This window comes from Stegastes partitus, unplaced genomic scaffold, assembly GCF_000690725.1.
Source record: "Stegastes partitus isolate 25-593 unplaced genomic scaffold, Stegastes_partitus-1.0.2 Scaffold107, whole genome shotgun sequence".
NCBI classification, from domain to species: Eukaryota; Metazoa; Chordata; class Actinopteri; family Pomacentridae; genus Stegastes; species Stegastes partitus.
Genome location: NW_007577838.1, coordinates 175365 through 203031, shown reverse-complemented (window position 1 = coordinate 203031; position 27667 = coordinate 175365). Strand labels below are relative to the sequence as shown.

Here is a 27667-nt window from a genome sequence, read left to right as displayed (position 1 = left end):
GCAGAGACCACGAATTGGTCTAAAAGTTTTTTTTTTATGACACAGATACTATACATGCACTGTTTAATCCTTCATATGCCTGTTTTAGGATGTTCCAGCCGCCTCCTAAAAGCGATAATCGACCAGTGCTGCTGATGAACAAACCTACGTGCTCCGTTCCGCCTGCAGCTCAGATCCCCAAACCTCCTCCTGTCGCTGAAGTCGCCTCAACTCCTGCACCTGCTCCTGTAGTTCAGCAAGGCAAGTGAACGCGAATAAAACAGCTTTTAAACAAACATGATTTCATACTTAAACATGTATCCCAGTCAATTATGTGTAGTTGCAGATAAGTAACATAGCACACGTCTCCTGCTGCTGCTTCTCTTCTTTTAGTGGTGTGTTCAGTGGCGCCCACACCTCCTCGCCCGTCTATGCATCCCACGGCTCAAACAGCAGTGCGATCCAGCGCTCCCAAACCAGTGCTGACCGTACGGCCTCCCTCTGCTCCCTGCACAGCCAGCATTCCAGCTCATCCCAGTCCAAACCCCAGCACTGTCATGCCCCAGAGGGTTCTGCTCAGTCCAGATATGCAAGCTAGGTTGCCTTGTAAGTACACTGTTCTTTCTTTCATTCTGTGGAGTGTTCGCAGAAGTGTTGTACAGTGTTTTGGAGTGTGACAAGCAGTTTCAAGTGCTGCTGTGGAATCCGTTCATATTTCCTACAGACAATGTTGGTTGACCCGTATTTCAAGCATTTCTGCGTCTTAAATTCTCTCCGAGTTCAAATGAGTAACAGATGCATCACAAAGTATCTGGCGGTTTAATAAATAAGCCGAAAATACAGGCTTGTGGACATGAAGTATTCAGGCTACGAACATCCACTCACAAAGTTTCAAATTCTCAGTTTCATGAGCCGCGAACAGCAGGTGAAAGCTAAAGTTTACGAAATCTGAAAAGCTGTGGATCAGCTGTGGGTGAATTCAGCGACTTTGGTGTTTTGAATTTGCTCGGATTAACACCTTTGACTGTCTTTGTATCTATGGCAACAGCAGAACAAAGCTCACGGGTACTGTAGTATTCAAAACTGCCTTCCACTTCAAAATTACAGACAAAACATGATTTCTCCGAAGCTGAAATAATTAAAACTGGCAGCTGTAATGCATACCTGTAGGGTTGTTGCAACATACAGAGGAGTTTATGTTCAGTGAAAATGAAAATGAAAAACACTCCTGGAAACAACAGCCTCTCACAAATGCTGACAACTTAACCACAAATATCAAAAGACATCATACATAGGCAGTTGTTTGTAACTCTGTGGTCTTCAGCTTATATTTAAGTAGTGACTCAGTTTGAAGTAAAGTGAATCTCATATTGTTTCTAACCCACGTCTTCCTTGTTCTCCTTTCATAGCTGGTGAGGTAGTGAGCATAGCCCAGCTCGCCTCCTTGGCAGGGCGACCTGTATCGTCATGTCAGGGCAGTAAACCCGTCACCTTCCAGCTTCAGGGCAACAAACTGACTCTGTCTGGAGCTCAGATCCACCAAGTCCCAGCAGCTCCCGCACGCCCAGTTCAAGGTTGGTGTTACACATTTACTGTGGGCTGATTTCTGCCATTACAATTAGTTATGCACCTGTGAGGTTTTATGATAATGCAATAGTATACTAAAGTTGTAGTTTTCCTTAGAATAATAGTAACTGTGTAAACATATTGAATCTTTTTAATACGTTTAATTTTGTAGTGTCTTTTGTGCTTGATGAACATCTGTGGTCAAAATAAAAGCTGACTGGTCTGTTGGTTGGCTGATATGGTCTCATTCTAATCTAATGTGTACTGAGCATTTAGTTGGAGTCAACTCTAAACTAACTCACTCCATGTCAAAGAAATCATTAGCTGGGTGTACACAACCGTTTTCTTATCACAGCTCAGAAATAAAAGTGACAGATTGTCTAAAAGCAGCAGCTATCTTGTCCATGTTGTTTTCCTCAATAGTTCTTGAACTGGGGATACCAGTTGATATAGATCTGTTTTTGGAAATCATAAGATTTTAGTGTAAAATAACAAGGCTTAAATGATTCAATGTGCTGCAAAATACCAGCTTTTTATGATGATTTAGAATTCATTTAGGCTAAAACAGCAGGTAAGTTAAACTCAGTCCAGTGTGATTGATTTAGGCAGAGCAGGTACCAAACATACATATCAACCTAACACGGTTTAAACTGGATCTGTATTTGTCAGAATTCTTTAACCTCATTTGTATTTATTAGTTTGAAGAATGCTAATGATGGATATTATATTTTATTATATTTTTGCAGAACCTACGAACGCTAAAGTAACCTGACCGCATGACAACAAACTGGAAATCATATTATTATAATTTACAATGAAAACAATGACGCTGTTGCTTAAAAAAAAAAGCGCTGTAAGATAATTTTAATCTTTAAATGAGAACACAAAATAATTATGACGCAAACAAATCTGGATTATTTCTTTCCCATAATTATGTCATCTTTGGTTCGATTGATCAGAATTGCTCAAATCTAATCTCCTAATGAGGAAATAATTGCAGTTTGTGCAAATGATGATGTGGTTACTGAAGAATCTGTCTGATTTATGTGTTTCTCTAACTCTCCCTCTGCAGGTAATGTGATGCACCTGGTGTCCAGCGGGGTGCAGCATCACCTCATCAGCCAGCCTGCTCAGGTGTCTGTCCAGAGCACGGCCAACGCACACCCTGCAAACGCACCCTCCACTGCTGCTCCTGCTAACCGGCTGCCGAACAATGCCTCCTCTCAAGGTATGAAACCCTCCTCCTTTTTCTTTCTCTTTCGTGTTCAGCCTCTTTACACACACACAGGAGTACTGACTGCTAACTGGAGATGATCCTCCTGTGTTTTATCTTCAGTGCCCTCGTCCATGGTGAGCAGCCCTGGCGTCGTGAAGATCGTTGTGCGTCAGTCAACAGGCAAGGAAGGCGGGCCTGTGCCCACTTTGGCAGTGGCCCCTTCCCCTCGTGTTGCTCCTCAGGCATCCCCTTCCCTGCACCCCCACGCCAACACAACCCCTGTCAGGAACACTGCTCCACTGCAAATTGCCCAGCGCACCCCCGGCCCTGCTACTGCCCACTACACCATAGCTCCTCCTAGAAACCCTAGCTCCACCCCGAACCAGCCCCAGCCCCTTCGTCCTGTCCTCAAAGTAGTGCAGCCTCCTGCATCGAGCACAGAGCAGCCAGGTGAGAACAAGCTCGAGCTTTAGTTCGTGATGCTGTAAGCATGCATGCATGACGCGCACAGCTGGGTCAGATCAGCTTTGCAACTAATCTGTAGAATTTTTTAAATTTTTTTTTTATCTCCCTACCACCCCACTTCATTTTTAGAACTCTGTTTAGATGTGTGCTTTGTCATATGGGATGAGTCGCACATCAAAGCCAGTTTACCTTATTCAAAGACTTTAGATGTCAGGTGCAGATTTTTGACAAAAAAGTTAAATTACTGAGCCAGAACTTTGTATGTTAGGAAGAAAGTATTTCAAACTAATTCATGTTATTTACGGCAGGCATGTTGTGTGCTTTCTCGTCTTGCTTCTTTAGCTTCAGCTCAGGTGCCCTCCTCGTCCTCTGTGTCCAAGACTTCAGCAACGCCGCGGGACAGCAGCAGCAGCAGCAGTACCAGTCAAACACCAGCTACCACAAAGGCAAAGCCCAGTCTGGGTGCTAAAGCCTGCCCTCCACCCAGGAGGGTGCCTCGCCCGCCTCCCCGCTCTCCTTTCTACATGGTAAGCAGCGGTGGCGGCTGGTGACATTTTTTTTTTTTAGGGGGGGTGCAGTCTGCAAATGACCTTTTGTTTTAAATCAGAAATTAGAATATGAGTAACATCAGGCACAACTATTTACAAGAATGCAAATTTTCTACCTTTGGAGGGTATTTTAATCATAATCTAATTTAACATGATCAAGACTTACGAGAAGTAAATTTCAAAACTATTCATCAAACTTTCATCAATATTTATAGGATCTGACTGTTTTGATATCCAAACAAAGAAGACAAAAGCAAATAAAGACTAAATTAATTGGCTTACAGCAAAAGTGGACGGGTACGGGACACACCGAGCTGCGCCCCGTGAGAAAATCTGCAGCTGCCAATCAGAGCCCGGGCCAAGATCACATGATCATGAAAAGTTTTTTGAGCTACATACACACTCATGTCACCGGCGCCCCGCATCCAGGAAGTGTAGAATTAGTAAACACCCAGCAAAGACTAACTTTAAATCTGTTAATAATACAAATATTGTTAATATGGCAAAATAATATGAACGTTATTATTAATTTTTTTTATTACTTTGTAATAATTAATTCAAATGTAATATTGTGTTTGAGAACTACTTTTTATCTGGTCATTAGTAGTGGGGCGGCACCCCTGCGCCCCGTATGGACCAGCCGCCACTGGTAAACAGTAGAGCTGCATCAGCTATTCAGTCAGCTGTCAACTATTATATTAATCACTAACTGTTTTCATAACTGATTAATCAGTCAAAATCTGATTCCAGCTCTTTAAGTTTTAATATTTTTTGGTTTCTTTTCCTCCTCCTATGACAGTAAACTGAATATCTTTCGCTTGTGGACAAAACAAAATATTTCATGGCGTCATCTTGGGCTTTGGGAAACACTGTTTCACCTATTTTTACCATTTTCTGACCTTTTAGACCAAACACCTAATTGAGTAATCGGCAATGAAAGCTAATGTTGGTTACAGCTCCAGAACGCAGTTTGTACCTTTTGTCTTTACTGTCACGAACAGACCTCACCAAAAACTTGCAAAAACATATTTTCTATTTTTAAAGTGTCTCTAATCAATATTTGTGATTCTGTGAAAGAAGCTGCTTGAAGTGATGAGGGACCAGAGGCTGTTTAACTAAATCTGCAGCCTCAGATTTATGGAGTCGAACAGTGAATTTTAGCTCATTTTTCAGCTGTCCAGTTACAGTTTCACTGTTTTCATACACTTGTTTTGCTCTGACAGTCTATTTTCTTGGCTATTTTTTAGTTTTTAAAAAAAGAAAAAGAAAGAAAAAGCATCAAACAGCAGACAGACACAGTTAGTCACCAGCTGGTGAACAACATAGTGGAGCTTTTATCAGAAGCTGGTTGAGCTCAAATAAAGTTAAGGGATAAAATATAATTGGCCTGCATTCAGCAGGTGGCCACAAACACAAATGAATGTTGCTCTGTATAAGTCTGGCTTTAAAGTTGTGTTCACAGCTTCCTCCCACTGCCCCCAGATGGCCAAAATAATCTGTTGTTGCAGGGTTACAGATGTTTTTTTTTGTTTTTTCTTTTAATTATGCATTTAAACAACATGATCACTGCTATTTTAGACGCTTGTATTCCACCTCTTTACTTGACTTTTTGTATCCCTCTACCTCAACAGTCATGGCTGGCAGATAGCCACAAACAGCAGCGTGACAGCCGACTGGACTTCATCATTCGAGTCAACGAGCGCCACTGTGGAGCAAAACCCATGTACGGTCAGGAGGTGTTGGACTTCCTGACTTTTCTCCCTGGTCCTCGGCCATCACCAGCTGCCCTGACCTCTCAGTCGGACTGGAGCCGCTCGGGTCACAGCAGCTGTCTGTACGCACAGCAGCAAAACAAGTTCGACTACTGGTTTCAGAGCCACGCTGTCAGAGAGGCCATCCACAGCATAGAGGAGCGGCTGGAGCTGTTCACTGACATTATAGACAGGTGGATAACTGGGCAGTTTTCTTACATGATACAGTACTGATGATACAAGAGCTTTTAAAGAGGGGAAAGACTCATGAGCTAACTCTTTTTTTTTTTTTTTTTAATTTCTTCTAGGTTTACATTTGCGATTCCCCCAGTGGAGGCTCCTCCCATCTCCATGCACTGCTGCCACCCTCCTCCATCTCTGAGCCACAAGCAGGCAGTTTTCTCCTCCATGTTATCGACCCAGGTCATTCCGCTCACTGGCAGCCTCCACCGCATCCAGTGTTACATGAGGACTCAGTTCCCCGACCTGAGGCTCATACAGTATGACTGTGGTGAGTTGTCTGGAGACCTCTTTGCTGCATGTTGGGCAGAAAAACTCAGAGCACCAAGCCTCAATGAACAGTTTAGCAATCCAACATAAGGGAGTCAGAGCTGCTGACTGTGCTCAGCAGGTTATCACTTAAAAACAACTCCAACCTTGTTTTGTTTTGGTGATTGGTCCTTGAGTTTAGTTTATTTTAAGTTAAATAATTATTTGTAAATCTGTAGAATGTCTACTGGCCTTGAGTGAGCCAGTGTAATGTAATACAGGGGTGGGCAATCCTGGTCCTCGAGGGCCACAGTCCTGCATGTTTTAGATGTTTCCCTCTTCCAGCACACCTGATTCAAATGATCAGCTCATCATCAAGATCTGCAGAAGCCTGATAACGATCCTGATTATTTGAATCAGGTGTGTTGGAAGAGAGAAACATCTAAAACATGCAGGATTGTGGCCTTCGAGGACCAGGATTGGAGACTCCTGATGTAACATGATGCATGATTTAGAAAAGACTTCACACATAGAAATCTTAATCCTTTACCTTTTCATCACTTTCAGACTGTTCTCATTAAGTTTTTATCTTATGTGCTGTGTGCAGGTAAGCTTCAGACTCTCCACACTTTGCTGCGAAAGCTGAAGACCGGAGGCCACAGGGTGCTGATCTTCACTCAGATGACGCGCATGTTGGATGTGCTGGAGCAGTTCCTCAACTACCACGGACACATCTACCTCCGTCTGGACGGCAGCACCCGCGTGGAGCAGAGACAGGTCAGTGTTGACAGTATTTCTGTTCCTTAGCTGCCTCCTGCACCTACAGCAACAGAAAGCTCTGTTCTGCTGTCTGTAAAACTCACTCTCTGTGCACCTTCTTTCATTCTCCCTCAGGCCCTCATGGAGCGCTTCAACGCAGACCGTCGTATCTTCTGCTTCATTTTGTCGACTCGCAGCGGAGGTGTTGGCGTGAATCTGACCGGGGCCGACACTGTAGTGTTCTACGACAGTGACTGGAACCCCACCATGGATGCCCAGGCTCAGGACCGCTGCCACCGTATCGGCCAGACCCGAGATGTTCACATCTACAGGTGACACTTTCTTCATAACTCTATATCACAGATGCCTAAACTTGCATTTGCAACTGTAAACCCAGCCTCTTCACAAACAAATCAGGAATGAAACTGCATCTGTTTTAAAAATGTAAGGGAGACCGCATGTTCGAAGCCTTTGGAAACTTTTACTGAGCATCCATTCAGTGACTGGAGCCAAAAATGATTGACATGAAAAAAAAAGAAGAAAAAAACACTAGTTAATTATGTCAACTAATCATGGCAGGATTCATGAAGATTTTAAAACCAATCTAGGAAAACCATAAAAATGCCAGATAGATGAGAAAAAGAAGTGTGGGAGGAAGACTGCAGCTTTCACCATACCTGATTAATTTTAAATAATCAGTTGAATGTAATGCAAACAAATTGTATTCACGGTTTCTCACAGGCCACTTGAAGGTCTTTGGTTTGTTTTCTTTAATCCAACCAACAAGCTTAAACCTAAATATGTTCTATTTGTTTCCATATAAAACAAACAAAAAATGACAAATCGTCACATTTTGTTTTGTGTTTTTGCTTGAAAATGCTCAAAATAGTCACTGGAAATGTGATTTCAACAACCTACATGTTGTTATGTTGCTCTTCAGGCTGATCAGTGAGCGCACGGTGGAGGAGAACATTTTAAAGAAAGCCAACCAGAAGAGGATGCTGGGAGATATGGCAATAGAAGGAGGAAACTTTACCACCGCCTTCTTCAAACAGGTATTTTTATTTTTTTTTTTTTTTTTTTTTTTTTTTGTGGAATAAATGTACTTTAACAGACTGTATTAGCTTCTCCGTTCCCTCTAAATGGCCTGTTGAAACATTTCGTTTTGGCGGCTTCTCATAACTGGCTTATTAATCATGTGCTGATGAATCATTGGGTTTATCCAGACACAAACATGTGGGAGAGTCCTTGATGACTGAGCTGCTTAACTGACTGCACCACATAAAGAAATGTTATTTCATTGCAGAGACAGAAGCCAACCCGTGTTTCCCTTTAAATGAATACGATCAAATTTATCTTTTATATTGATGACACTTGTGCTTTTTGAAAGATGTTGACATGGTGACATTTTCTTATTAGTCTTTTTGAGTTTATTTTGGCGATAATGACCGTAGCAGTTCAAGTACCTCTTGTTTTCTTTCTTTCCATCATAAAATCGTTTTGCTCATGCTAAATGTGTCTGACTGTCACTTTGTTCCTCAGCAAACCATCCGAGAGCTGTTTGATGTGAACGAAGGGGAGAAGAGAGAGGTGGCAGTGGAGCTGTCGGTGCCCCAAGCTGAGGAGGAGGAAGGTGGAAACAAACAGAGCACCACTATTCTGGAGCAGGTTAGATACATGTACATTTACCACCTACCTGTTGGTAATTAACAAAAATCAAACATCCCTTTTGCTGCACATCGTCAGATATAACGTGAATGATGTCCTTGTTATACAGAGATGATCTGAAATGCATGCTACCGCTTAAAGATTGTGCACAACTTCTGTATTTTTCGGCATTCTGCAGGCGTTGTGTCGTGCCGAGGACGAGGAGGACATAGTTGCAGCCTCTCAGGCCAAAGCAGAGCAGGTGGCCGAACTGGCGGAGTTCAACGAGAACATACCGCTGGACGACGGAGGGGAGCAGGAGGAGGTGGAGGAGCTCTCCAAGGCCGAGCAGGAAATCGCCGCTCTGGTGGAGCAGGTGGGTAATACTGCAGCTCTGTAATTAAGTGATTCACTGAAGTCCAGGGTGACATGTTGGTTGGTTTATCTGTATTGTACAATGAACAGAAACATTGCTGTTTTGCTGCCAGTTGGCATTGCAGTTAGGATCAGCTGTGTGTCTGAATTACACAGTTACAGTCGACTCACCGTATTCTCTGCTTCTCTTCAGCTCACTCCCATTGAACGCTACGCCATGAACTTCCTGGAAGCCTCCTTAGAAGATGTATGCAAAGAAGAGTTGAAGCAGGCTGAGGTAAGGCCACACTTTTCATCTTTGCTCAGTTTTATTTGTGTTATCAGCTCACCTTGCTTAAATAGCAGTGAATAAAAAGGAATACAGGACTGCAACTAGTGTTTACCTGATTTTATTTTTTTTTTTTAACAAGTAATCAGCAGTGATTTACTTCATAAAATGTCAGAAAATAGTTACACAGTTCTGAGTTCTTCAAGTACTGTCTGATCAACAATCCAAAACCTAGATAAAGAGATTCAGTTTTCAGCCCCATTAAAAAAAGAGAAAAGCAGCAAATCCTGACACTAGAGAAGCAGGAACCAGAAAAAAAAATTACCTGTTAAATTACCTACAAATCTCCTAAACCACCATATTATTGGCTTGTAACACTTCTAAATACTGTTCATATATTTAGGCTTGGACTGAGGTGTTCAACTTGATTTTCACGGATACAGTCATTTAATTAGGGTTCTTGTGCAGTATTGAAAACTGTGGAAACGTTATGGCAGCATCACTGTAAATGTTGAATAATCAAGACACTGAAAATGGAGTCAACTCATTGTCATTCTTGTCTTTATAAGAGAATAAAAAATGTGGAGGAGCCAATAATAATATACTATTAATTCAATGTGTTAAGGGAAAATAATACAAGTATCAGTAGCTCAGGCCCTGTTTGGGCTGAGATGTTGCAGCTGCGTTGAACTTGCCTGTATTTTGGTGTTGATTGATTTGTATAAGCTGCAGCCCACAGAGATACACTCTTCTGTGAATTATTTAGCAACAAAATATCATATATAATAAACATAAAGTTAATTGTACATTAAAATATGGTAAAAATCTACATAGAAGTCTGGAGACATCTAGTTTTTTAAAATGGAAAGTGTGTAGAAATGTTCATAAATACTGTTAACCATCATTACGCCAACCTTAAGGTATTTTAAAGTGACGACTACTAATACTATGATACATTGAAGATGTTGAGGAACTATGTCCAAATGAAGAAAATATGAATAAATTGTTGGTTTTATAATACTAAACCTCTATAGTTGCATAAATGTAAAAGTCCTCTCTGCTTGTGTGTGTTCAGGAGCAAGTGGAAGCTGCCAGGAAGGGTCTGGACCAGGCCAAGGAGGAAGGCCTGAAGCTCCACGCTTCATCTGATGACGACGAGGACGACTTTTTGACAGCACCAGCTTCTGCAGAGCCCGCCCAGCCAGCTCCAGCCCGTCGTGGTCGTAAACCCAAGGACAAGACTGTCACCTCCACGAGGACCAGCGGCCGACTTCGTGGAGCCTCTCCTGAAACGGAGGCGGAGCCCACGACCCCTAGAGAAGTGCCTGAAAGACTCCGCTTTGGTCTGAGAGGACGAGGAGCTGCCAAAGACGCTGCTACTGTGTCGACCACCCCGTCCCGCTCAGACCATCCCAGAACCTCCTCATCAAGCAAGGTTCAGGATTCCTCCAAATCTTCAAAAGCTTCTTCTCCCGCCAGAGATCACCAGACGGTCAAAACCAGGACTCAACCCAACCGCTCCCATCCCAGTCCAGTGCCTTCCCCTCCTACCAGCTCCCCCCCTGGAGGGAAACAGCCGTGTGCTGGGGAGGCTGATGGCAAGAACTCCAAAGCAGGCAAAGAGGAAAAGGAGGGGGAGAATGAGAGGAGAGTTTCTGAGTCATCACTTGAATCCAGCTGCCCAGCGGACCATCAGACAAAAGATGATGACAGTAAGGACCACAGCGCCATGTCTCCTCCCTCCACTAGCTCCCGGTCGCCTCGCAAGCGTCAGTCAGCAGACAATGAAGTCCTGCGGGGCCTGGTCGAAGATTCCCCTTCAGCCAAAGTCCTGCGAAAGCTTCCAGGGAGGCTGGTCACAGTGGTGGAGGAGAAGGAGCCGAGAAGGAGGAGACGGCGAGGAAGCGGCACTGGAGGTGGAGGTTCTTCAGAGGAGGCAGCAGTGGAGGAGAATGCAGCTGGATTTGTTGACGAATCAAACAAAGACAGCACATCGCCAAGCCCTGATGGAAAAACTAAAGCGACTGTTACCAAATCCCCTCAGGACCAGGAATCTACACCAACTCTAGCTGTGCACCCGCAGCCTGTCAGAGGTTATCCTCCATATTCCCCACCCCATCTTTCCCCTGATATGCCTGTGCTGAGAAACCTTCCTGTGCGACGCAGGCTGGAAACTGAATCTCGCATGGCTGCTCAGCTAGGAGAGCAACTTCTGGGCAGAGGAAGAGGAGGGAACCAGTCCAAGAAAACTGACACGGCACCAGGCAAAGACGCAAGTTCAGCGTCAGCAGAGTCCAGCGTGAATTCACTTGTGGCTCCTTTGAAAAGAAAAAGGGGCCGGCCCCCTAAGACTCCCCCTAGAATATCTGAGACTGACATCACAACAACCCCTTCCCCACAGCCCACCTCGCCAAGTGAGGAAGTGAACCCTGCTCTGTCCCCTAAACGTAAGAGAGGTCGTCCTCCTAAAGACGTGACCATGGCAGATGCTGTTAGCGAAGAGCAGAACTCTGATGTATCCGCTACATCAAAAACTGATACGAGCACAGAGGCAGCGGACACGCTAGAGACTCCCGTTGCTGTTTTCAACACAAGTCAGGACTCGGAGTCAGCCAAAGCTGAGGAAACAGACACTAAAACTGAAGTTTCAGCCCCTGCAGCAAAGACAAACCAAGACTCCACACCAGTCTTGGCTACAGACCAGACACCAACTGCACCTTTACCTGTGGCTGTCTCCACCGAGGTTGTTAGTTCAGCTCCTGCTAGAGACACAGCGTCCTCCGTCAGTCTGTCCACATGTGCCACTGCTCTAGTCACTGCCACAGCTTCGTCACCACCTGCCAGCACCGTCTCATCAACTCCTGCAGGTGTGAAACCGACACTTGTGGTTTCCGCAGCTTCTGAGGCTGCTGCAGAGCCAAACTCTTCACTTTCTGCAGCTGTGAGAACAACAGGACCAGACTCTGCCAAAACCACCACAGTTGCCACACCAGTTGTTTCCGCTCCCCCCACACTGTCGCATGCAGTTCCACCATCAACACACCCAACAATAACAACCACAGCTGCCACAACTCTTGTATCAAAATCATCAAGTGATACACCAGCAGTCACCACTACAGTGAAATCACTCACAACAACTACTGCTGCAAAGGCCTCGCCGCCAACCTCTGCACCATCTACTGCACCTGCGTTAACCTCCACCTCACCTGCCACCCAAAAGCCTCCTGCAACACCATTAAGCCCGGCTACAGCTTCACCAAAACCAACCTCTACAGCTACACCACCTCCACTACAAACAGTCCAAGCTAGCTCAACGAACTCAGAAACTCCAGTAAAAACAATGCACACAGATATATTAAACACAAGCCCAACCACATCTAACAAGCCTCCTCTAACACCGCCAGTAACAAATGTTGCACTGTCTACTGTAAATACACCTCCACCTTCTTCACCCAAAGCAAGGACTAATGTCACATCTACCAAAATCCCGGTCACAACCTCACCAACGACAGATGTTCACATGGCTACACAGGTTCAGGCAGCTACTGAGTCTGTCAAGTCTTCAGCTGCATCAGCAATCTCCTCTCAGTCTCCAGCTACATCTGCTGAGGCAAAGTCAGCTGCAGCAACTTCACCACCCCACATAGAGGAAGTTAAAGTAACGCCACCTCTAGCTGCGACACCTTCCAAAGTCCACACTTCCTTTACCCCTACAACGACTGCAGAAAAGACTGTTAAGACCCCAGTAACAACTTCCACAGAACCTACACCAGCTCCACCAACAGTCACCACAACTACATCGTCCTCAGAAAACTCTGTTGCCACCACAAACGACGCTACTACCCACATATCCACTATTACTGTAGCAACAGTTGCAGCATCCACAGCTGCTCCTGTGTTTATCACACAAACCGCTGCAGTCATTCCCCCACAAGTCCAAAACTCTGATTCAACAGATGTTTCCACAAAGGCAGCCACATCTGCTCCCACATCTGGTGCTTTACCTGAGAAGCAGTCTTTTGAGCCAGCGCAGAAAGAGTCTGCCTGTAAAAGTGACTCGGACAAGGTGACAGAAATGGAAGTAGATGCTGTGGATGCCGAAGCAAAGACTTGCAAGGAGAAGGAAGACAAAAAGCAGGACATCTCAAAGTCTCAGCCTAAAAGAAGAAAAGTGGAGAGTTCCTCTGAGACCAAAGATGGTGAGTCTGGAAGGGACGGAGGAGGAGCAGGAGGAGAAACAAAGAGTCCAACGAACCCTCAGAAAGAAGAAGCTAAGCAACAGACAGAGGAGGAAAATACAGAAGACCAGAGCCCTCACAATCAGAAAAAGTCCCTCAGTCGCCAGAGTAGCCAGGAGTCTACGCGCTCCTCCTCGCCATCATCTGGCTGCTCTACATCGACTCTCACTCGCCACGCTCACCACAAGAGGACTTATGAGAACAGGCATCCTGCCAAAAGGAGGCGGATGGATGTCACCTCAGAGGCAGGGACGGAGGAGATGAAGGAAGAGGGTGGGGAGAAGAAAGAGGAAAGCGGCGAGACGGAGGTCACTGCTGCTATCTCGAGAAGGAGGCGCTCCAGGTCTCCCTCTTCCTCCTCCGACTCTGACAGCAGCGACAGCAGGAAGGAGCACCGGCTGACTCGCTCAGGCAAGCGCAGGCTGCAAGATCAGGAGACAGTAAAGGGCAGCAAGGAAAGGAAAGGAACGAACCCGTCACACAGCTCGGACAGAAATGCCTCAAACAACACCAACACGTCCACAGGAGGAGAGTCGGGCAGTGATACGTCTTCTGTTAGGCTCACCAGAAAGTCTGCAGGACCTCACCCTCCACAGGACAGCAAAGCTCAGACTAACAGCGCACCCTCATTGCCTCCCGAACCAGAAGTTCTGGGGAAAAGATGCTCTGCACTTAATGCAGCCGCCAAGCTTCTAGCAATGAAAGGCCGGGTGGACACGCCCGGTCACACCACTCGGAGAGACTCAGGAGCTAAGGCTGCCACTACTTCCACCGCCTCCCCTTCTGACAAGAACCAAAAGCCTAAAAGTAAAAGTGTACCAGCTTCTCCTCAGAGCAACTCCGTATCTCTTACAAATAATAAAAGCGGTGGCAGCAAACCTGTAACGCCCAATCAGATGAGCCGCTCTGCATCCCGTTCCACCAGACAGTGCCCTGGCTCTCTGGTTCCACCTCTAGAAGACGAGTACAAGAGGTCTAGATCGGAGGATAAAGAGAGGGGCAGCCGGAAGCCGTCGAGGGGGAAGGAAGGCGAGGGTGAGGCTCAGTCTTCTTCGCGGGGCCACAGCGCCTGCAGCAGCATGAGCAGCGACGGCGAGGGCGACTGCGTGGGACGCAGCAGCAGGAGCCGCAGCAGCAGCAACAGCAGCCAACGCACCCACAGCATCAGCTCTCAGAACACAGAGCGCCGAGGGTCCCGGTCCCGCGCCGCCTCCTCTGGCAGCGAGCGTGAGAGGGACCGCAGCTCAGAACGGGCCAAGAGACGAGACAAAAAGGAGAAGGAACAAAGGGAGGGCCGGAAGGACAGCAGGAGGTCTCACAAGCTCTCGCAGGAGGTGACGAGCAGCTCGGGGACCGAGGGGACGCCGGACAGGGTGCTGAGGAGCGTCGCAGCACTCGCGGCGGTTCAGGCCCGGTCACCGGCCGCGAGCACCCGCTCCTCGGCCAGTCAGCAGCGTCACAACAAGACATGATCGGAGTGCCAAAGGGAAAAGCGAGAGTGTTGCCGAGCACGATACGAGAGCATGTCATGACCTCCAAGGTTGCTGCTTTGTCTGCACTCTAATGAAAGCAAGGGAACTGAGTGCTGCACAAGCCAGGGACCTCCCTGCCTCTCGGGCCCTCTCCCTTTCTAACTGGAGCTGGTCCCCTCGCCAGCTCAGATATTGACGCTGGGGGAAGGCTCAGGGATGCTGGACTGACAGTAAAAAAAGTGGCGCCATTATCGTGCGTCCGTAAACAGACAGAGAGGTGGTGCGGTGGAGAAACCCGCTACTGGGACTTGAAGGAGCAAAAGGTAAAAAAAAAAAAACAGGCAAGTTGTTAGTTCACATTATGTACTGTAATCATTAAAGACTGGAACACTCAGATCCTCTGTGTTAAGATGGGATTATACAGCACCCTCTATTAGGGTTATACATGAAAAGTCATTTGTGTGACATTTAAATCTTTTGAGTGACCAGTTGTATTGTAAGTTGGAGGTTTTAGAAAGCTTGGGTTTTGAGAATTTTGTCAGCTGTCCTGACTATTGTTTCTTTGTAGTCAGTTGATAAGTTATGCATATTTTATTATTTCTTCCAGGGTATTAGGAAGAGAACAGATCTGTCAATGTGATCTTTGCTGCACTATGCTGGAGCTTGTCTTTGCTTGGGCCCCTTTTTCCATGTCGATTTCTGTTCATTGGATTCATTTAAAATCCAGCCTTGCATATCTCATTTGCACATCTGATGTGGCCCTTGGCTCTCGAGTACATTGTGGTGTGGTGATACGTTTTGTACATCAACTTAAGTCAGTTAATTGGTACCTTGCGATGTATCTCTACGGAAATGTATTAATTGAAGTTGCAAATTGTCGCGAAGGCATTTTGCTTTACACCACAAATCCATCTTTGTCGCCCCAATCTTCCCAAAGGCAGTTACAGTTGTCATGTATTTATACCGAAAGGGCAAGTAAATGTTAGTGAAATAAAGAGTGCCTCTTTGGCCAAATGGTTTTGAACCTCAGATTGCCTTGTGAAGCACCTGAAGCAGGGGTGTTGAGCTTCTCTTATTTAAAAAAAAGCCAAACTTACAAAAAAAAAAAAACAACAAAAAAAAAAACATACAACCCCCCCTGTGAAACATTAAGAAAAGCACCCCGTGCATCAGTGCTACCAAATTAATGTTTATTTTTCACCTGGAATTTTGTCACCATCACTTCATTGCTCTTGGTTCATGTAATTAAAAAAAAAAAATACTTGGACGAAATATGTGAATAAAATTACTGGTACAGTTCCAGATGACTGTAAATTGTCGATTTACTTTCGGACTTGTTGAGCAAAGGTGATATTTGGCAGGGGATGGTCGATAGTTTATGGTGATGGTCTTACTTTTTGATTTGTCTCTTTATTTGTTGCATTCCTTTGATCCCTTGTAATTCCACATTGTTTTACTTGAAAATTAAGACAATTACAGTTGAATAAAAAGACCAAAAATTAGTTGCCATTTTTCATTTGTGTTTGAAGCTTTGTGTTACTCTATGAGGAAGCTGCTTCGACGGGGAGAGAAAATGCGTGTTTTCAGCTAAACAAAACTGCAATATGAAGTCCTGCAGCTCTGTGAAAACAGCAGAACCATGGCTAGAAGTAGAGAGCTCAGAAATGTTTTATTGCAGTATAACACAATGCCATCAATCCTAATAGAAAATATGCAATTTTCCAAGTGTCCATAGGTGTTACCAAGTCTGTAAACAAATGATTCTAGATACTTAGCTACCAACAGTTTTACCTTCTCTGCAAACTGTTTTTCATGCTCCTCTATTCATCAACTCCAGATATTTCACCATGCTGAATGTCTATTCCAATAATGTGCTCCTCTTTACATCATTTTTCAGCCAGGCTGCATGTATTTTATCCTTTAAGTATGTTTTACTTTCTCTAATAGCCCCTGAATAGTCTCCATTGTGTTGACGGGTGAAGAATTTTTCTTTAACAGAATCTGTGGGAAACAAGTTATTTTTGGTAAGATTTTAAATGCAGAGTTAAATGATTTTCATGAAATATCACAAATGTAATCTTGCATTTGGTACGTTTTCATGACATCACGAGTAGTTCCAAGACCATCAGAAAGTTAAAATCCAAAAAAATTAGTGTTTTTCCAGCTTGTTGCTCTGATAAAGACAACACACTTGTCCACCCACAGGTTTGGAGGGTTAATGATAAAACACAAACACAGAATGATAGAACATGGCAGTATTTTATTTTAAAAACAAACCTATATTAAAATAAATGTGATGCAAAATTCAACAGCCATAATTTTACACAGTAGCAAAGTCGCCGCTCTCTCCTCGTTCAGTCTTTTCCCAAAGAGACTTCCGCGAGAGCTGAACTTCCTCGAACAGTTTTGGGTCGTTTTTGTCGACAGATTCGTCACATTGTGGCCTGAACAGGTTCTGTTTGTGTCCAGAAATGTGTTTCCTGGTTAGCAAACACATCGCCGCGACAGGATTTACCTGCAGAATAACCTAAACCGGACGAAGATCTTGGACAATGTGACAGACTGGTGAAGGAAAAAAAAAAAACAACAGGTATCTCACAGCTGCAACGTTACTGTGTGAATTTAGACTCATATAAACAGATTTAAAAACTCAGTCCATCCCTTCTTGACAATGTTAGTGCACAACAACACATTCTCAGTTTGATATAAAGGAGAAGGCACAGTTTTGGAGAAAGGTTTGTGGTGTTGCAGAACTTTTCTCATAGTTTACACAGTGTTCAGATCATAAATACATACTGGTAGGACAAATAAACAGGACCTTGGGCCTGTTATTGCAGGGCTGAGACACCTTTGTAAAATTAAAGAGAAAAAAAAAGCAAAACAGGGGCAGTTATTTCACACCAAAAAAAATCTGTATTTACATTTGTTTCACGTAGTCAGTTTGAAACAAGTTTCAAGTTTTAAAAATAATCTGCATATAGTATACAGTATCTTAATCCCCAGCAATATAGGTTATGTACAATTATATTAGTCTATATATGCCTATAAAAGAAAGCCTTACTCTATAAAATTGTTCTTTACGTCTCCAATTCGTCCAGAAGCAACAAGAGTCGACGGCAGTTTTCCTGAGTACAGCATGATCAGCGCCAGTGTTGGGTTTCAATACTGCATTATGCCTTGCTCGAGGTTATTTCCTCTTTCATGCAGGAGGGAGGGGAAGGACGTAACAGTTCATAATTTTTTCCTGCTCTTTGTTTTGCAGAAGAGAAACTGACATGAACCTGCAGCACTGCCTCGACTGGAGCTGCAGGAAAGACTGAAGTCGTGTGTGAGTTTAAGGGACAGAGAGCACATCGCGTCTAGGACACAAACAAGCCTGTTAGGTGGACAGAAGGGTTAGAGAGACAATGTGAAACGGGCAAAGACAGACGAATTCCATTGACTATGTTCACCCGTACATCCTGTGGGCTGATGTATTTACATGAAAGGAAAGTTTCTGAATCCGTAATGTGCTTCTGCCTGTAGCCGACTTACAGCGGCTGTCTAGCGTAACTAGGTGAAGGTGGTGGCCAATGCGATGACGAGGATGAGGATGAGGATGGCCAAGCAGATTGCGATCCAAACTTTTTTCTGCAGAGAAAGAGAAACAGACAGATTAAAAAATAAATCGCAACAGCTTTCCTATTTTGTCCTAATTGATCTTTTCCTTTAGTATCTACAAAGCTGTGAGCACGGGAGAGGAAAAAACATGACAGCAACATTGGAAACTTCAGTTGCTGTACAACAGGTTTACTTAAATAATTGTGGCTTTATTTGTTGTTGTTGGCCTCCACTAGTGCAGAGCAGGTTCTGCATGGCCCATTTCCAATACTAACATTTACACACTTTCAGACTTTGAAGCACCCTGCCGTTCACAGTCCACGGATCCTGTCCTGCTGCGAGATCAGGCAGCGTTTAAAAGCTCTATGTACAGAATTCTGCAGGTTTGCTGCAGAGAATAGAGCCAAAATTATAAATTATAAAAAATAAAAAAAATGGAGAAGTTGTGGACTGTTTTCCAGCTCCTCCTGAGAGGCTCCCAGGCTTTAAAGCCCAGGAATAAATTTAAGTAGAAATAGTTCAAATTTAGCATGAACATCTTTAATTCACTATCTTTGTGTGTTTTGTCACTTGCTCATGTCATTTACAGCCTGAAGAAACACATTGGTTAAATAAAAATCCACTATAAATCAAAATTTGGTATAGGTCTGAAAGATTTCGGCCTTCACTTCGTATAATCTGCATGTTCTCAGATCTCTTGTCAGCTGGACGTAACCAGAAAACCAAAGCGTCTGTGTAGATTCTCAGTCATTCAGGTCACGGTGAACATAAGTGCTTCAGTAAAAAGGCAAGTGGACTTCTGTTTTTAAAAAAGACCTTCATTCAAGGAGTTGTCTCAGTTTTTACTGACTGGTGTGGAGTTCTGGGTTATTTATCATCACCTCAAAATCACATTTGTCACGGCCCGTCAAAGACGCGACTCTCACATGTTTTTAGGTGTGAATGGAGAGGCGCCTCAGGGCTGCATTATAAGTACCTAATAAACGGAGTCATAGACTCCTAAACATAGCTGCTGGTCAAATACACCAAATGTAAAATTAACGCGGTAGACTGCAGATTTACAACTTAAGCCAAGGTTACCTGGAGAACACATGACATGATGAAATATTTAACGTTAAAACAGAAAATGACACAAAACAGTCAAACAAGTGACATTCATGTTTCAGGTAGCTGCTGTCATTGACTCATATAACCTACAGTTAACCTATTGATAGACATGCCAGATTTAGATTTATAGTGAATTATTATGTGATCAGTAGGGCTCTTCTGGCTGAAAATGACAAACAGGTGAGCAAAGTCAGTAAGACATTGTGTTCAGAGATGTTCATGATGAATGCCCTTTAAAAAAACAAAAACAAAGGCAGCTTCTACACCTTTCCAAACAGTCCTGCTAACGTCTGCCGTATTTTAGAGCATTCTAATACAACACAAATTGAAGCTGGCCTGATAGTCCAGTCTGAAATCTGACTTTTTCATGTCTGTGGTTGGAATTTTCCAGGATTAGGATGTTAACCGTGTCAGTGTCCTGTAATTAAAATCTGAGTGATGTAAAGTTAACGTGGCACCAGGATGTACGCTGGAACTGGGCCCAGAAAAGACTTTGCAGTTCGTTAAACTGTCCATTTAATGTGTGGAAAAGCACACTGTACCTTGCGCGCTTTCTGCTGATTTTTAACCGCCTGCTTGGTGTCTTCCTTTGCTTTCTCCACGTAGTTAGACGATTCCTTGATGTTGTTTTCGATCCTGTCTACCATCTCGCCCTGCAGAAGACAAAAACATCAGGATCAAACGCTGTTTGTGATCTGAAGCGGCCTGAGGGAGGTGATCGCTGGTGATGGCTGTACCTGAGCCTCCACCTCCATGGCGAGATACTGGAACATATCGTGAAGGTCTTTGATGCTCCTCTCCAGCTTCAGGATCTCGTCGTGTCGGGACTCGATCTCATTCAGCGCCTGCTTCGTAGCTTTAGCGTCGATCAGGATCTGCGCAGCACATATTTGTCAGGAGGCACATAGACAACAGAAGCGTCTGTCTTCAGGCTAACGTCTATGAAAGGCTGCACAAGACCAGCAGGACTCCTCACACTACCAACTACGTGGGCATCAAGACGCATCTAAGGGCTGCACTTGATTGTCTTACCACATCTGTTGTCCAGTTTGAGCAGTCAGAGAGGTGGCAACAGAGCAAATCATTTCCAACTGGTTTAAGTTGCTAAAGCGTAACATGATGACGGTTGATGGGAAACAGATACACGTGTGTTACGTGTCGCGGCTTCAGACAGCCTTCATACTCACATTTTGGGTGAAAACATCCGTCTGCCCGCTTTCGAGCATCGAATCCAGCTCCTCATCCGTCACGTTGGCGCCAGCTGAGGTCAAAAGGAAACTAGATCAGAGAAATGCTGCAGGAGAGAGAATAAAAATAGAAAATATACTTCCTCTATCTAAGTGTGTTTGCCCTCTGACTTTCTCTGGAGTCGAGCTGAATAAAACTCGATTAAGTCGGTTGATAAACTTCAGCTCTGTCTGTCGGCTCAGGTTTTGAGCATCTGAGACCAAATAGTGATTTTTTTTTAGCTGGATTTGCAGAAATCAGAGGGAAAATGTGTTTATATAACTCAACTGTCATGGGGGGAACCAATGTACATTAAAAAAAAAAGGTTTTTAAAGTGCTGACTCTGAGATGTATCGCTCATTTCTTATGCTTTGATGTATTTGATGCAGATATTTAAACAAAAACACTAAACAAAAAGAGATTTTTTTCCCCCCTGGCATCCTCCTTGGTGTCTTAAGACAGCAGCTAATGATTTCCCTGAGGCTGTTCATTATTTACGCTGTCAAACACCAGGAAGCAGCGTTAAAGGCTCAGCACACCTCAAATATTCAACTACTATCACACAAGACTGAGAGAAACAGCAAATTCTCCCCTTTAAGATGTCGAACAATCAGCTGTTTTGCCATTTTTGCTTTATAAATTACTTAAATGATCAATCATCAAACACGTTTTCCTCAGAAATCCTTGCAGCTCCCCAGCCAAGACTGCCCAACGTGAACAAAATCAGATCAGGTTTATGTCTTTAATATCTCACAACGTCCTGTCAAGTTTGACAAAATTCAAGTTTTGTTTCAGGTTTCACTGTCGGTGGTTCGTCTTTGTTCAACTCTGGCTGATCGTTGTTGATCGCTCAGCCAATAGAAACGCTGCTTTAGTCGGCGCCTCATGATCCTGACTTGTTTGTGGGAGTAGAAGATGTGGGAGGCGTCATTTCAGGTTGCTCAGGTTCTGTGAGTAAAAGCGCTTTTTATTTTTCCCCACAGATGTGTTAGAAGACTCACAGTCAGAGCGTTTTTATGGCTTTGATTATTTGTCCAAACAACAACATCTAGTGCTTTAATAAAAAGTTACATATTGAGGTGTAAATCAACTGTGACTCCCTCAGAGATGCTAAGAAACATCCAAAGCTTGCAGTTAAAGCAAGGAAGAAGCTGAAAACAAAAACTGAAGCATAACCCTCATAAGTTTTAAATTTGGAGTTAATTGTAGATTAATTCATGGGCTGTCCTTGGCCTTTTGTTTTTTTTTCCATTGCAAAAGGTAGGCAAGGCTCATGGGTGTCAAAGGATTCAGAGCCAAATGACGCCAACGAAACATGATTTCTCGCAAGCAAAGTGGCAATAACTAAAACCGAAACTGAAATCTGCACGACTGTTGCGTCATCCATGAGTGTTGGAATGTTGGTCACCTTTGAGGTTATGAACCTCAAACCTCAAAAAAAAACCTTCAGAGCCAGCAGCTTTGCTTTAAATCTGTTTTACATAAATCAAAAACATCACATCCCTTTTTTTGGGGGTTGAGTGCACAGAAATGACAGAAATATTGCTGCACCTTTACACGCTGAATACTGGACCAAATTAATGCGCTGACTAAGAAAGATACTTTTTATCATCAGACTATGACTAAGTGTGAATATGCTGGGAACATTTACTCTACTTCGCGTTGACAATTAATAAACAGCATGGAAGTTATCATTTTAAACAGAAAGTGTCAGAGCAAGGACATGACGTGTGACTGAAACCTCGATCTATGCTGTAGTGGGGAAATGATCGGTCAAAGCGTGATCTCCCTGAGAAAGCCTACAAACCACAAAGGGCACAAATCAGCTCCATGTACTCACTGATTTTCAGCTGCCTCTGTATTCGCTGCACATTGCGATCTCTGTACTCGGCCTGGATGGTGTTACAGTAACCCATCAGCTCCACAAACTCCTTGGACAAGACGCCGTGCTGGAAGGACAAATGAGAACATTTTGGTCTTTGTACATTTAGATTTGCTGCTTGAACCTGGATTTAGAGATAAACTCGGTAATAAAAGTCCCCAAAAATCAAACTTAATGGGAGATTTGGATAACTGTGGATGTATTTTGTTGGGCTACCAACATACTATCTAACATAGCAGTTGTGCATTCAGTCCTCCCTTTGTGCTGTTTATAATGTTCAGCATGTCAGGAGGCTACAGCTTGTGCTGTTTCTAATATTAATGAGGTGGACAAAACTGTAGAAACGGTTTTCTGTGAATTTTTAGGCAAAATAACAAGATTAAAATGTCTGTTTTTGGACAAATGAAGAGACTTTCCTGTAAATCAAATACTTATACTAAGTTTCTCATTTATTTGTCCACACTGGCCTCATACAATATAACAGACATGTATGAAAAAGATACTAATCTTAGTATAAACGGTACAATCATCTTTCTTTTTTATCTTTCAGATTATGCTATCTAACATTCAACTATCGTTTCTGACTGTGGTTGCAGGATATTTTTTCCCATTTCCTCTTTTATCTTCACATGATTACTTCCACAGGGTTTCTTCGATGTTTCTGTGTAAACACTAGCTTCTGTTTAACATGGTTATGTTTCTCACACAGCAAGTCATCTCCACAATCCGGCATGATGCTTAAAAGTGGAGCATGTGACTGAGATGATCAACCTGCCAGGCAGGAATCGGTTTCTCATTTCAAGCCAATGAGCCAGTTTCGTCTGAAATAAAGTGGTTTCATGCTGCTACAAATGTCAGCGTGTTGATATTTACCAGATACTTTCTGATATTTTAGGATAGCGAGAGAGAATATATCTACAGAAGTATACAATAAATGTAGGGGTTTTCTTCTTAAAAGGTATTACTAGCGAGGACAAAGCAGAGGTGAGGCTCTACCTGTGTGCGCTGCATCCGAACATTAATGGGTATATATTTTCCATCCTCCTCTCCCTTCTTGGATTCAATACCTGCAGAAAGATTGTTGATTAGAACTCAAGTAAGCAAACAAACAAACAAAAACTTTATAAAATACTCACTCTTCAGCTTTCTCTGGATCTGGCTCGCCAATGTTTTGATCTCCTCTCTGAGTGTTTGTAGCTCCTTCTTCGTGCCTAACATAAGAATAAAACAGCATATTCAGGAAACAGAGGCTCTGTGTGTGACAATGTGAGCCACCTCTGAGTTGATTAAGATGAAGGTGAAGGCCACGTGGTCAGAAAAACTGCTTCCTGACAAGCTCCTGCCTGCACTCTTTGTAAACTACCATAAGCAATCATCTACCTAAGTTTATTATTGCTCAGTATCTAAACTCTGACCGACTGATAGCCTACATGTCTATACGTACTCTCCTCCGGCAGCGGAACACCCAGCACCGTCTTCTGTTTGGTCTCAAGGTCAGCAACCATTCGTTTGAGGTTGTGCAGGCCCTCCTGGATTTCTTGCACCTGAGAAGCATGAAGCAGTTTCAGGATTTGTAGGCAACAACATTAATACATTTGTAGGCAATTATTCAACTAGATGATCAACAGAACAGTTTTGTTTGTCAGGTAATAATAATAAAGTATCTATCTATCTCTATCTAAAAGGAAACGGTTGGTTCCAGGTTTTCAAACGGGAGAATTTGCTGGTTATCTTGGTTTCATATCTTTGCAAATTGTTATCTTCATATGTTTTGACATTTTACAAACAAAAAAAATCCTTGACTAGAGGTCAAATGTCAAGAGCAAATCATCAGGGATACAAATTAGGATGTATGAGGTGTGGCTATTAGATAATGAAACTAATTTTGCATTTCAGTTTTATTTAATTTGAGCAGATTGAAACGGTCTGGGCTCTTTTTTTTTTTTTTTTTTTTTTAAATGAGCACATTAATTGCAGTATACTGTGTGGTTGAGGTGATTCGACTAACGTGAGCTCATTGTATTATTTAATAGCCACACATTGTACATTATGCAGCATGTCTGACCCAGGGTCAGCGGTTTTACAAATTCATGTCGTCCTCTTTGTGTGACAGTCTCACTTTTGACGTTATCTCATGTAATAATATTCCATCACATTTTCTCAAATCAGTGTCCACTGTGTAATGAATTGAAAGAGTTTTGAAAAACTGTATTGCAAATCGAATTGCAATTACATATTTCCCCGAAATTAGGTTCTGCCTTTAGTCTGATCCAATGAATTTTTTGACAATATTCAACAGTTAGGAAATAACACTGGGTCCTTGTTCATGGCTGCTCAGTTACAAGGGGAGTGGGATTAGCAGAGACGGAAATGTTGACAAAACAAACGTAGAAACAGCAGCAGCAGTCTGTGTCATATTTAAACCTCAGCACTGCCTTTTACCCCCTTTTCCACAAATGTGATGTTCTGCATTGTTTTCAAACTATTTTATTCCTAAAATAAGCAGGTTACAGAAATACTTTGCCAACTAGGGTTGCACAAAACATCTTTTGATCACCAATACCGCAATGTCTGCATGTTCAGTAGTGACAGTGCAATGTAAAGCAAATTAACTGGAACTATAACACAAAATTCCCACAGTTGTAATTTTACACAACTGATCTACAAGACAAGCCTTTCTGATGACATCTTTTCAACTTCATTTTAAAAAGACACAGAGTTTGTTAACACTCAGGCTCCACATGTGCACAGCCAGACCAGGAACAGGAACAGGAAGATTTGATTGCAAAAATCACGTAAAAATGCAATGTCATTAAAAAGGAAATGTTTAACTTCAGAAGGTTAACCAGAAACAGGTATTCTGTCAGCACTGTCGCTACACAAGGAAACAGTTTGTTTGACCATTTTAATCTGCACCACAAAGCTCTGTGCAACCGGCTGTGAATGTTATCTAAAGCAAAATACCATTTAAGATCTCTTTGCCTGTATGACACCATATGAGAAATGGTCCAAACAGCCTTATTGAATATTTTTTGTATTTTCTATGCAGATGCACTTCCCTACAAATTCAACCTCATCATTATAGGAGGAGTCTTCCTAAACAGCGATGCAAGTCATCTGCTAATATTCTGAAAGAGCCGCAGAGACGAACACTTTGAGAGGATCACCTTTTTGAAGAAAGCATCATTTTCCTTATCATCTTTGGCTGAAGATGTTCCAGGTCTGATCATCAAAGCTTTGCCCTCCTCATCCTCGTCTGAAGCTTCGGCGTTCTGCAGCCAGAGCGACAAGAATAGAGACGAAAACAAACAACAACAGTGAGTGCTTTAGTGCTGTAAGAAGATGTGAGCTCAGATGTGCAGCCCTGCCCTACCCCGGCCTGCCCTATCCTGTGAGGAGAAACGGAAGCTGGGAATAAAACGTCGCTAAAGTAAGCATTCAGGCACAGAAAACAGCTAAACATCGTTATTTTAATCGCTTATTTGAATTCATTCTAGTAGTCAAAGTTGTCAGCGCCGACTGGGAAGCCAACTAATGAACTTGGCTAAGTTAGCGGGTTAGCTTGTTCCCGCTAACGTTAGCCGTTTACTTTGAAACTCACGTTTCCTAATTCTTTAGTTCGGTCCCGCATTTTCCGGAGCGAAGTTCACAGTCAGGTGTCAGAAACTCTGCGACTCGGCGCAGAAACGTGCTGAGTCTTTGCCAAACTGTGAAACCACAAAAAAACCCCAAAACAACTTTAGTCTCCTGTCATTCAACAAGTAAACTCCAGCAGCAACAACTCTTCTCTTTCTGCTGTTTCTGCTTCTTCTTCTTCTTTTGCTTCTGCTTCTTCTTCTGCTTCTGCTTCTTCTTCTGCGGCTGAAACAGTCAACCTCGACTGACATGCGCCCCCTGTGGTGGCATGTGTAACTACAGGCCAGCTGGGTAATGTCACATTCTTACAATTATATACAATGTATACATTTATCAGCAGTTATTTTTTTGTTTATTAAAATAGTATTATTTATGTATAATATCCTTTTTTGTTTTCAGTAGTTTACATGTGTTTATTCAAAATAATAGAGTGGCCCATCATAATTATCCAGATGACACACAGACATAAACATCACTTTTACCAGGTGATTATGGACCTGTTGAAACTCTGTATTACCTGAGAGAATCAATGACTGGATGCAGTAAAAGCTGTTTTGTTTGTTTTTGTTTTTTCCAGTGAAATACAGATAAGACTGACATATTTATCTTTGAGCCAAAGAAAGACAGAATCAGCTCCTGTCTTGGATCCCTCTCTTTTACAGTTGTGTCAGGCAAGAAATCTTGGCGTCACATCAATAGCTTCATCATAATTACTGCTCAGGGCGGCACAGTGGTTAACCTCAAAGCCAGCAGGTTCCGTGTTCAAATATACTGGTCAGGTGAGGCCTTCCAGTGGGGAGTTTGCATGTCCTTCCTGTACCTGAGTGGGTTTCTTCTAGATGCTCTGGCTTCCTTCCCTCTCCAAAGACCATTTGTGATTTTGTAAGCATAAGAGTAAGCAAACATTGTTTTTTTTCTCACTCAGTGCCCACTGGGTTACATTCCAGCCTCCTGCAACCCTCTACAGGATAATATGTGTATAGAATAGAATAGAATAGAATAGAATAGAATAGAATAGAATAGAATATGCTTTATTTATCCCAGGCCTGGGAAATTATTTTGATACAGCAGCAAAAAAGAAAAACACCAATCACAACAGAAAAGGGCCAAAGTTAAATACTGTTTAAAAAATGAAAAATAAAAATAAAATGAAATAAAAATAAAATAAAATAAAATGTACAAAATGTGCAAATTGAAAAAAAAAAAAAAAAAGTGCAAAAAACAAAGGATTTTACAGAGTAGAGAGCTGAGAATGCTCTCTGCCAGACAGAGGTGAGGTGTTGTAAAGGGTTATTGCTCTGGGCAGGAAAGATTTCCTGTACCGGTCCTTGTGACAGCGGAGCTGAATCAGTCTGTTTGAGACGGAGCTCTGCTGCCTGTCCAGAAGCTTGTACATCCTAAAGTTTTCCTACATGATGGTAAAAAACGAAGTTTCCAGAAAA

General features: G+C 43.1%; 2 protein-coding genes across 3 annotated transcripts in view; one reads left to right on the top strand and one right to left on the bottom strand.

The window, feature by feature from the left end:
- Positions 1 to 16275, top strand: part of srcap (Snf2-related CREBBP activator protein) — a 40383-nt gene extending 24108 nt beyond the window's left edge. For both annotated transcript variants that reach the window (XM_008277753.1, XM_008277752.1), the window contains 15 exons: positions 89 to 240; positions 373 to 585; positions 1389 to 1553; positions 2618 to 2773; positions 2882 to 3211; positions 3569 to 3753; positions 5406 to 5719; positions 5834 to 6036; positions 6622 to 6791; positions 6909 to 7105; positions 7714 to 7828; positions 8316 to 8441; positions 8620 to 8796; positions 8989 to 9072; positions 10139 to 16275. In XM_008277753.1, the coding sequence (XP_008275975.1) occupies positions 89 to 240; positions 373 to 585; positions 1389 to 1553; positions 2618 to 2773; positions 2882 to 3211; positions 3569 to 3753; positions 5406 to 5719; positions 5834 to 6036; positions 6622 to 6791; positions 6909 to 7105; positions 7714 to 7828; positions 8316 to 8441; positions 8620 to 8796; positions 8989 to 9072; positions 10139 to 14773 (7222 nt within the window). In that variant the 3' untranslated portion in view covers positions 14774 to 16275. The remainder of the gene's footprint in view (positions 1 to 88; positions 241 to 372; positions 586 to 1388; positions 1554 to 2617; positions 2774 to 2881; positions 3212 to 3568; positions 3754 to 5405; positions 5720 to 5833; positions 6037 to 6621; positions 6792 to 6908; positions 7106 to 7713; positions 7829 to 8315; positions 8442 to 8619; positions 8797 to 8988; positions 9073 to 10138) is intronic.
- Positions 16276 to 17013: 738 nt separating this feature from the next.
- Positions 17014 to 26411, bottom strand: stx4 (syntaxin 4). Its single transcript, XM_008277750.1, has 10 exons — positions 26191 to 26411; positions 25757 to 25861; positions 24034 to 24133; positions 23726 to 23800; positions 23586 to 23656; positions 22548 to 22656; positions 20668 to 20741; positions 20218 to 20355; positions 20023 to 20133; positions 17014 to 18403 (listed from the first exon to the last, which is right to left on the bottom strand). Exons 1-10 carry the CDS (start codon positions 26218 to 26220, stop codon positions 18326 to 18328), a joined length of 891 nt encoding a protein of 296 aa, XP_008275972.1. The 5' UTR covers positions 26221 to 26411; the 3' UTR covers positions 17014 to 18325.
- Positions 26412 to 27667: the final 1256 nt, after the last annotated feature.

What these genes read in the sequence shown, in the direction of transcription:
- stx4 (XM_008277750.1), bottom strand. Translation starts at nt 26,220, where the DNA reads ATGCGGGACCGAACTAAAGAATTAGGAAAC. An exon ending in TGTTCCGCTGCCGGAGGAGA is followed by an intron (nt 23,801 to 24,033) that starts GTACGTATAGAC and finishes TTCTTATGTTAG; the next exon opens with GCACGAAGAAGGAGCTACAA. An exon ending in CCATGGAGGTGGAGGCTCAG is followed by an intron (nt 20,134 to 20,217) that starts GTACAGCCATCA and finishes TGTCTTCTGCAG; the next exon opens with GGCGAGATGGTAGACAGGAT.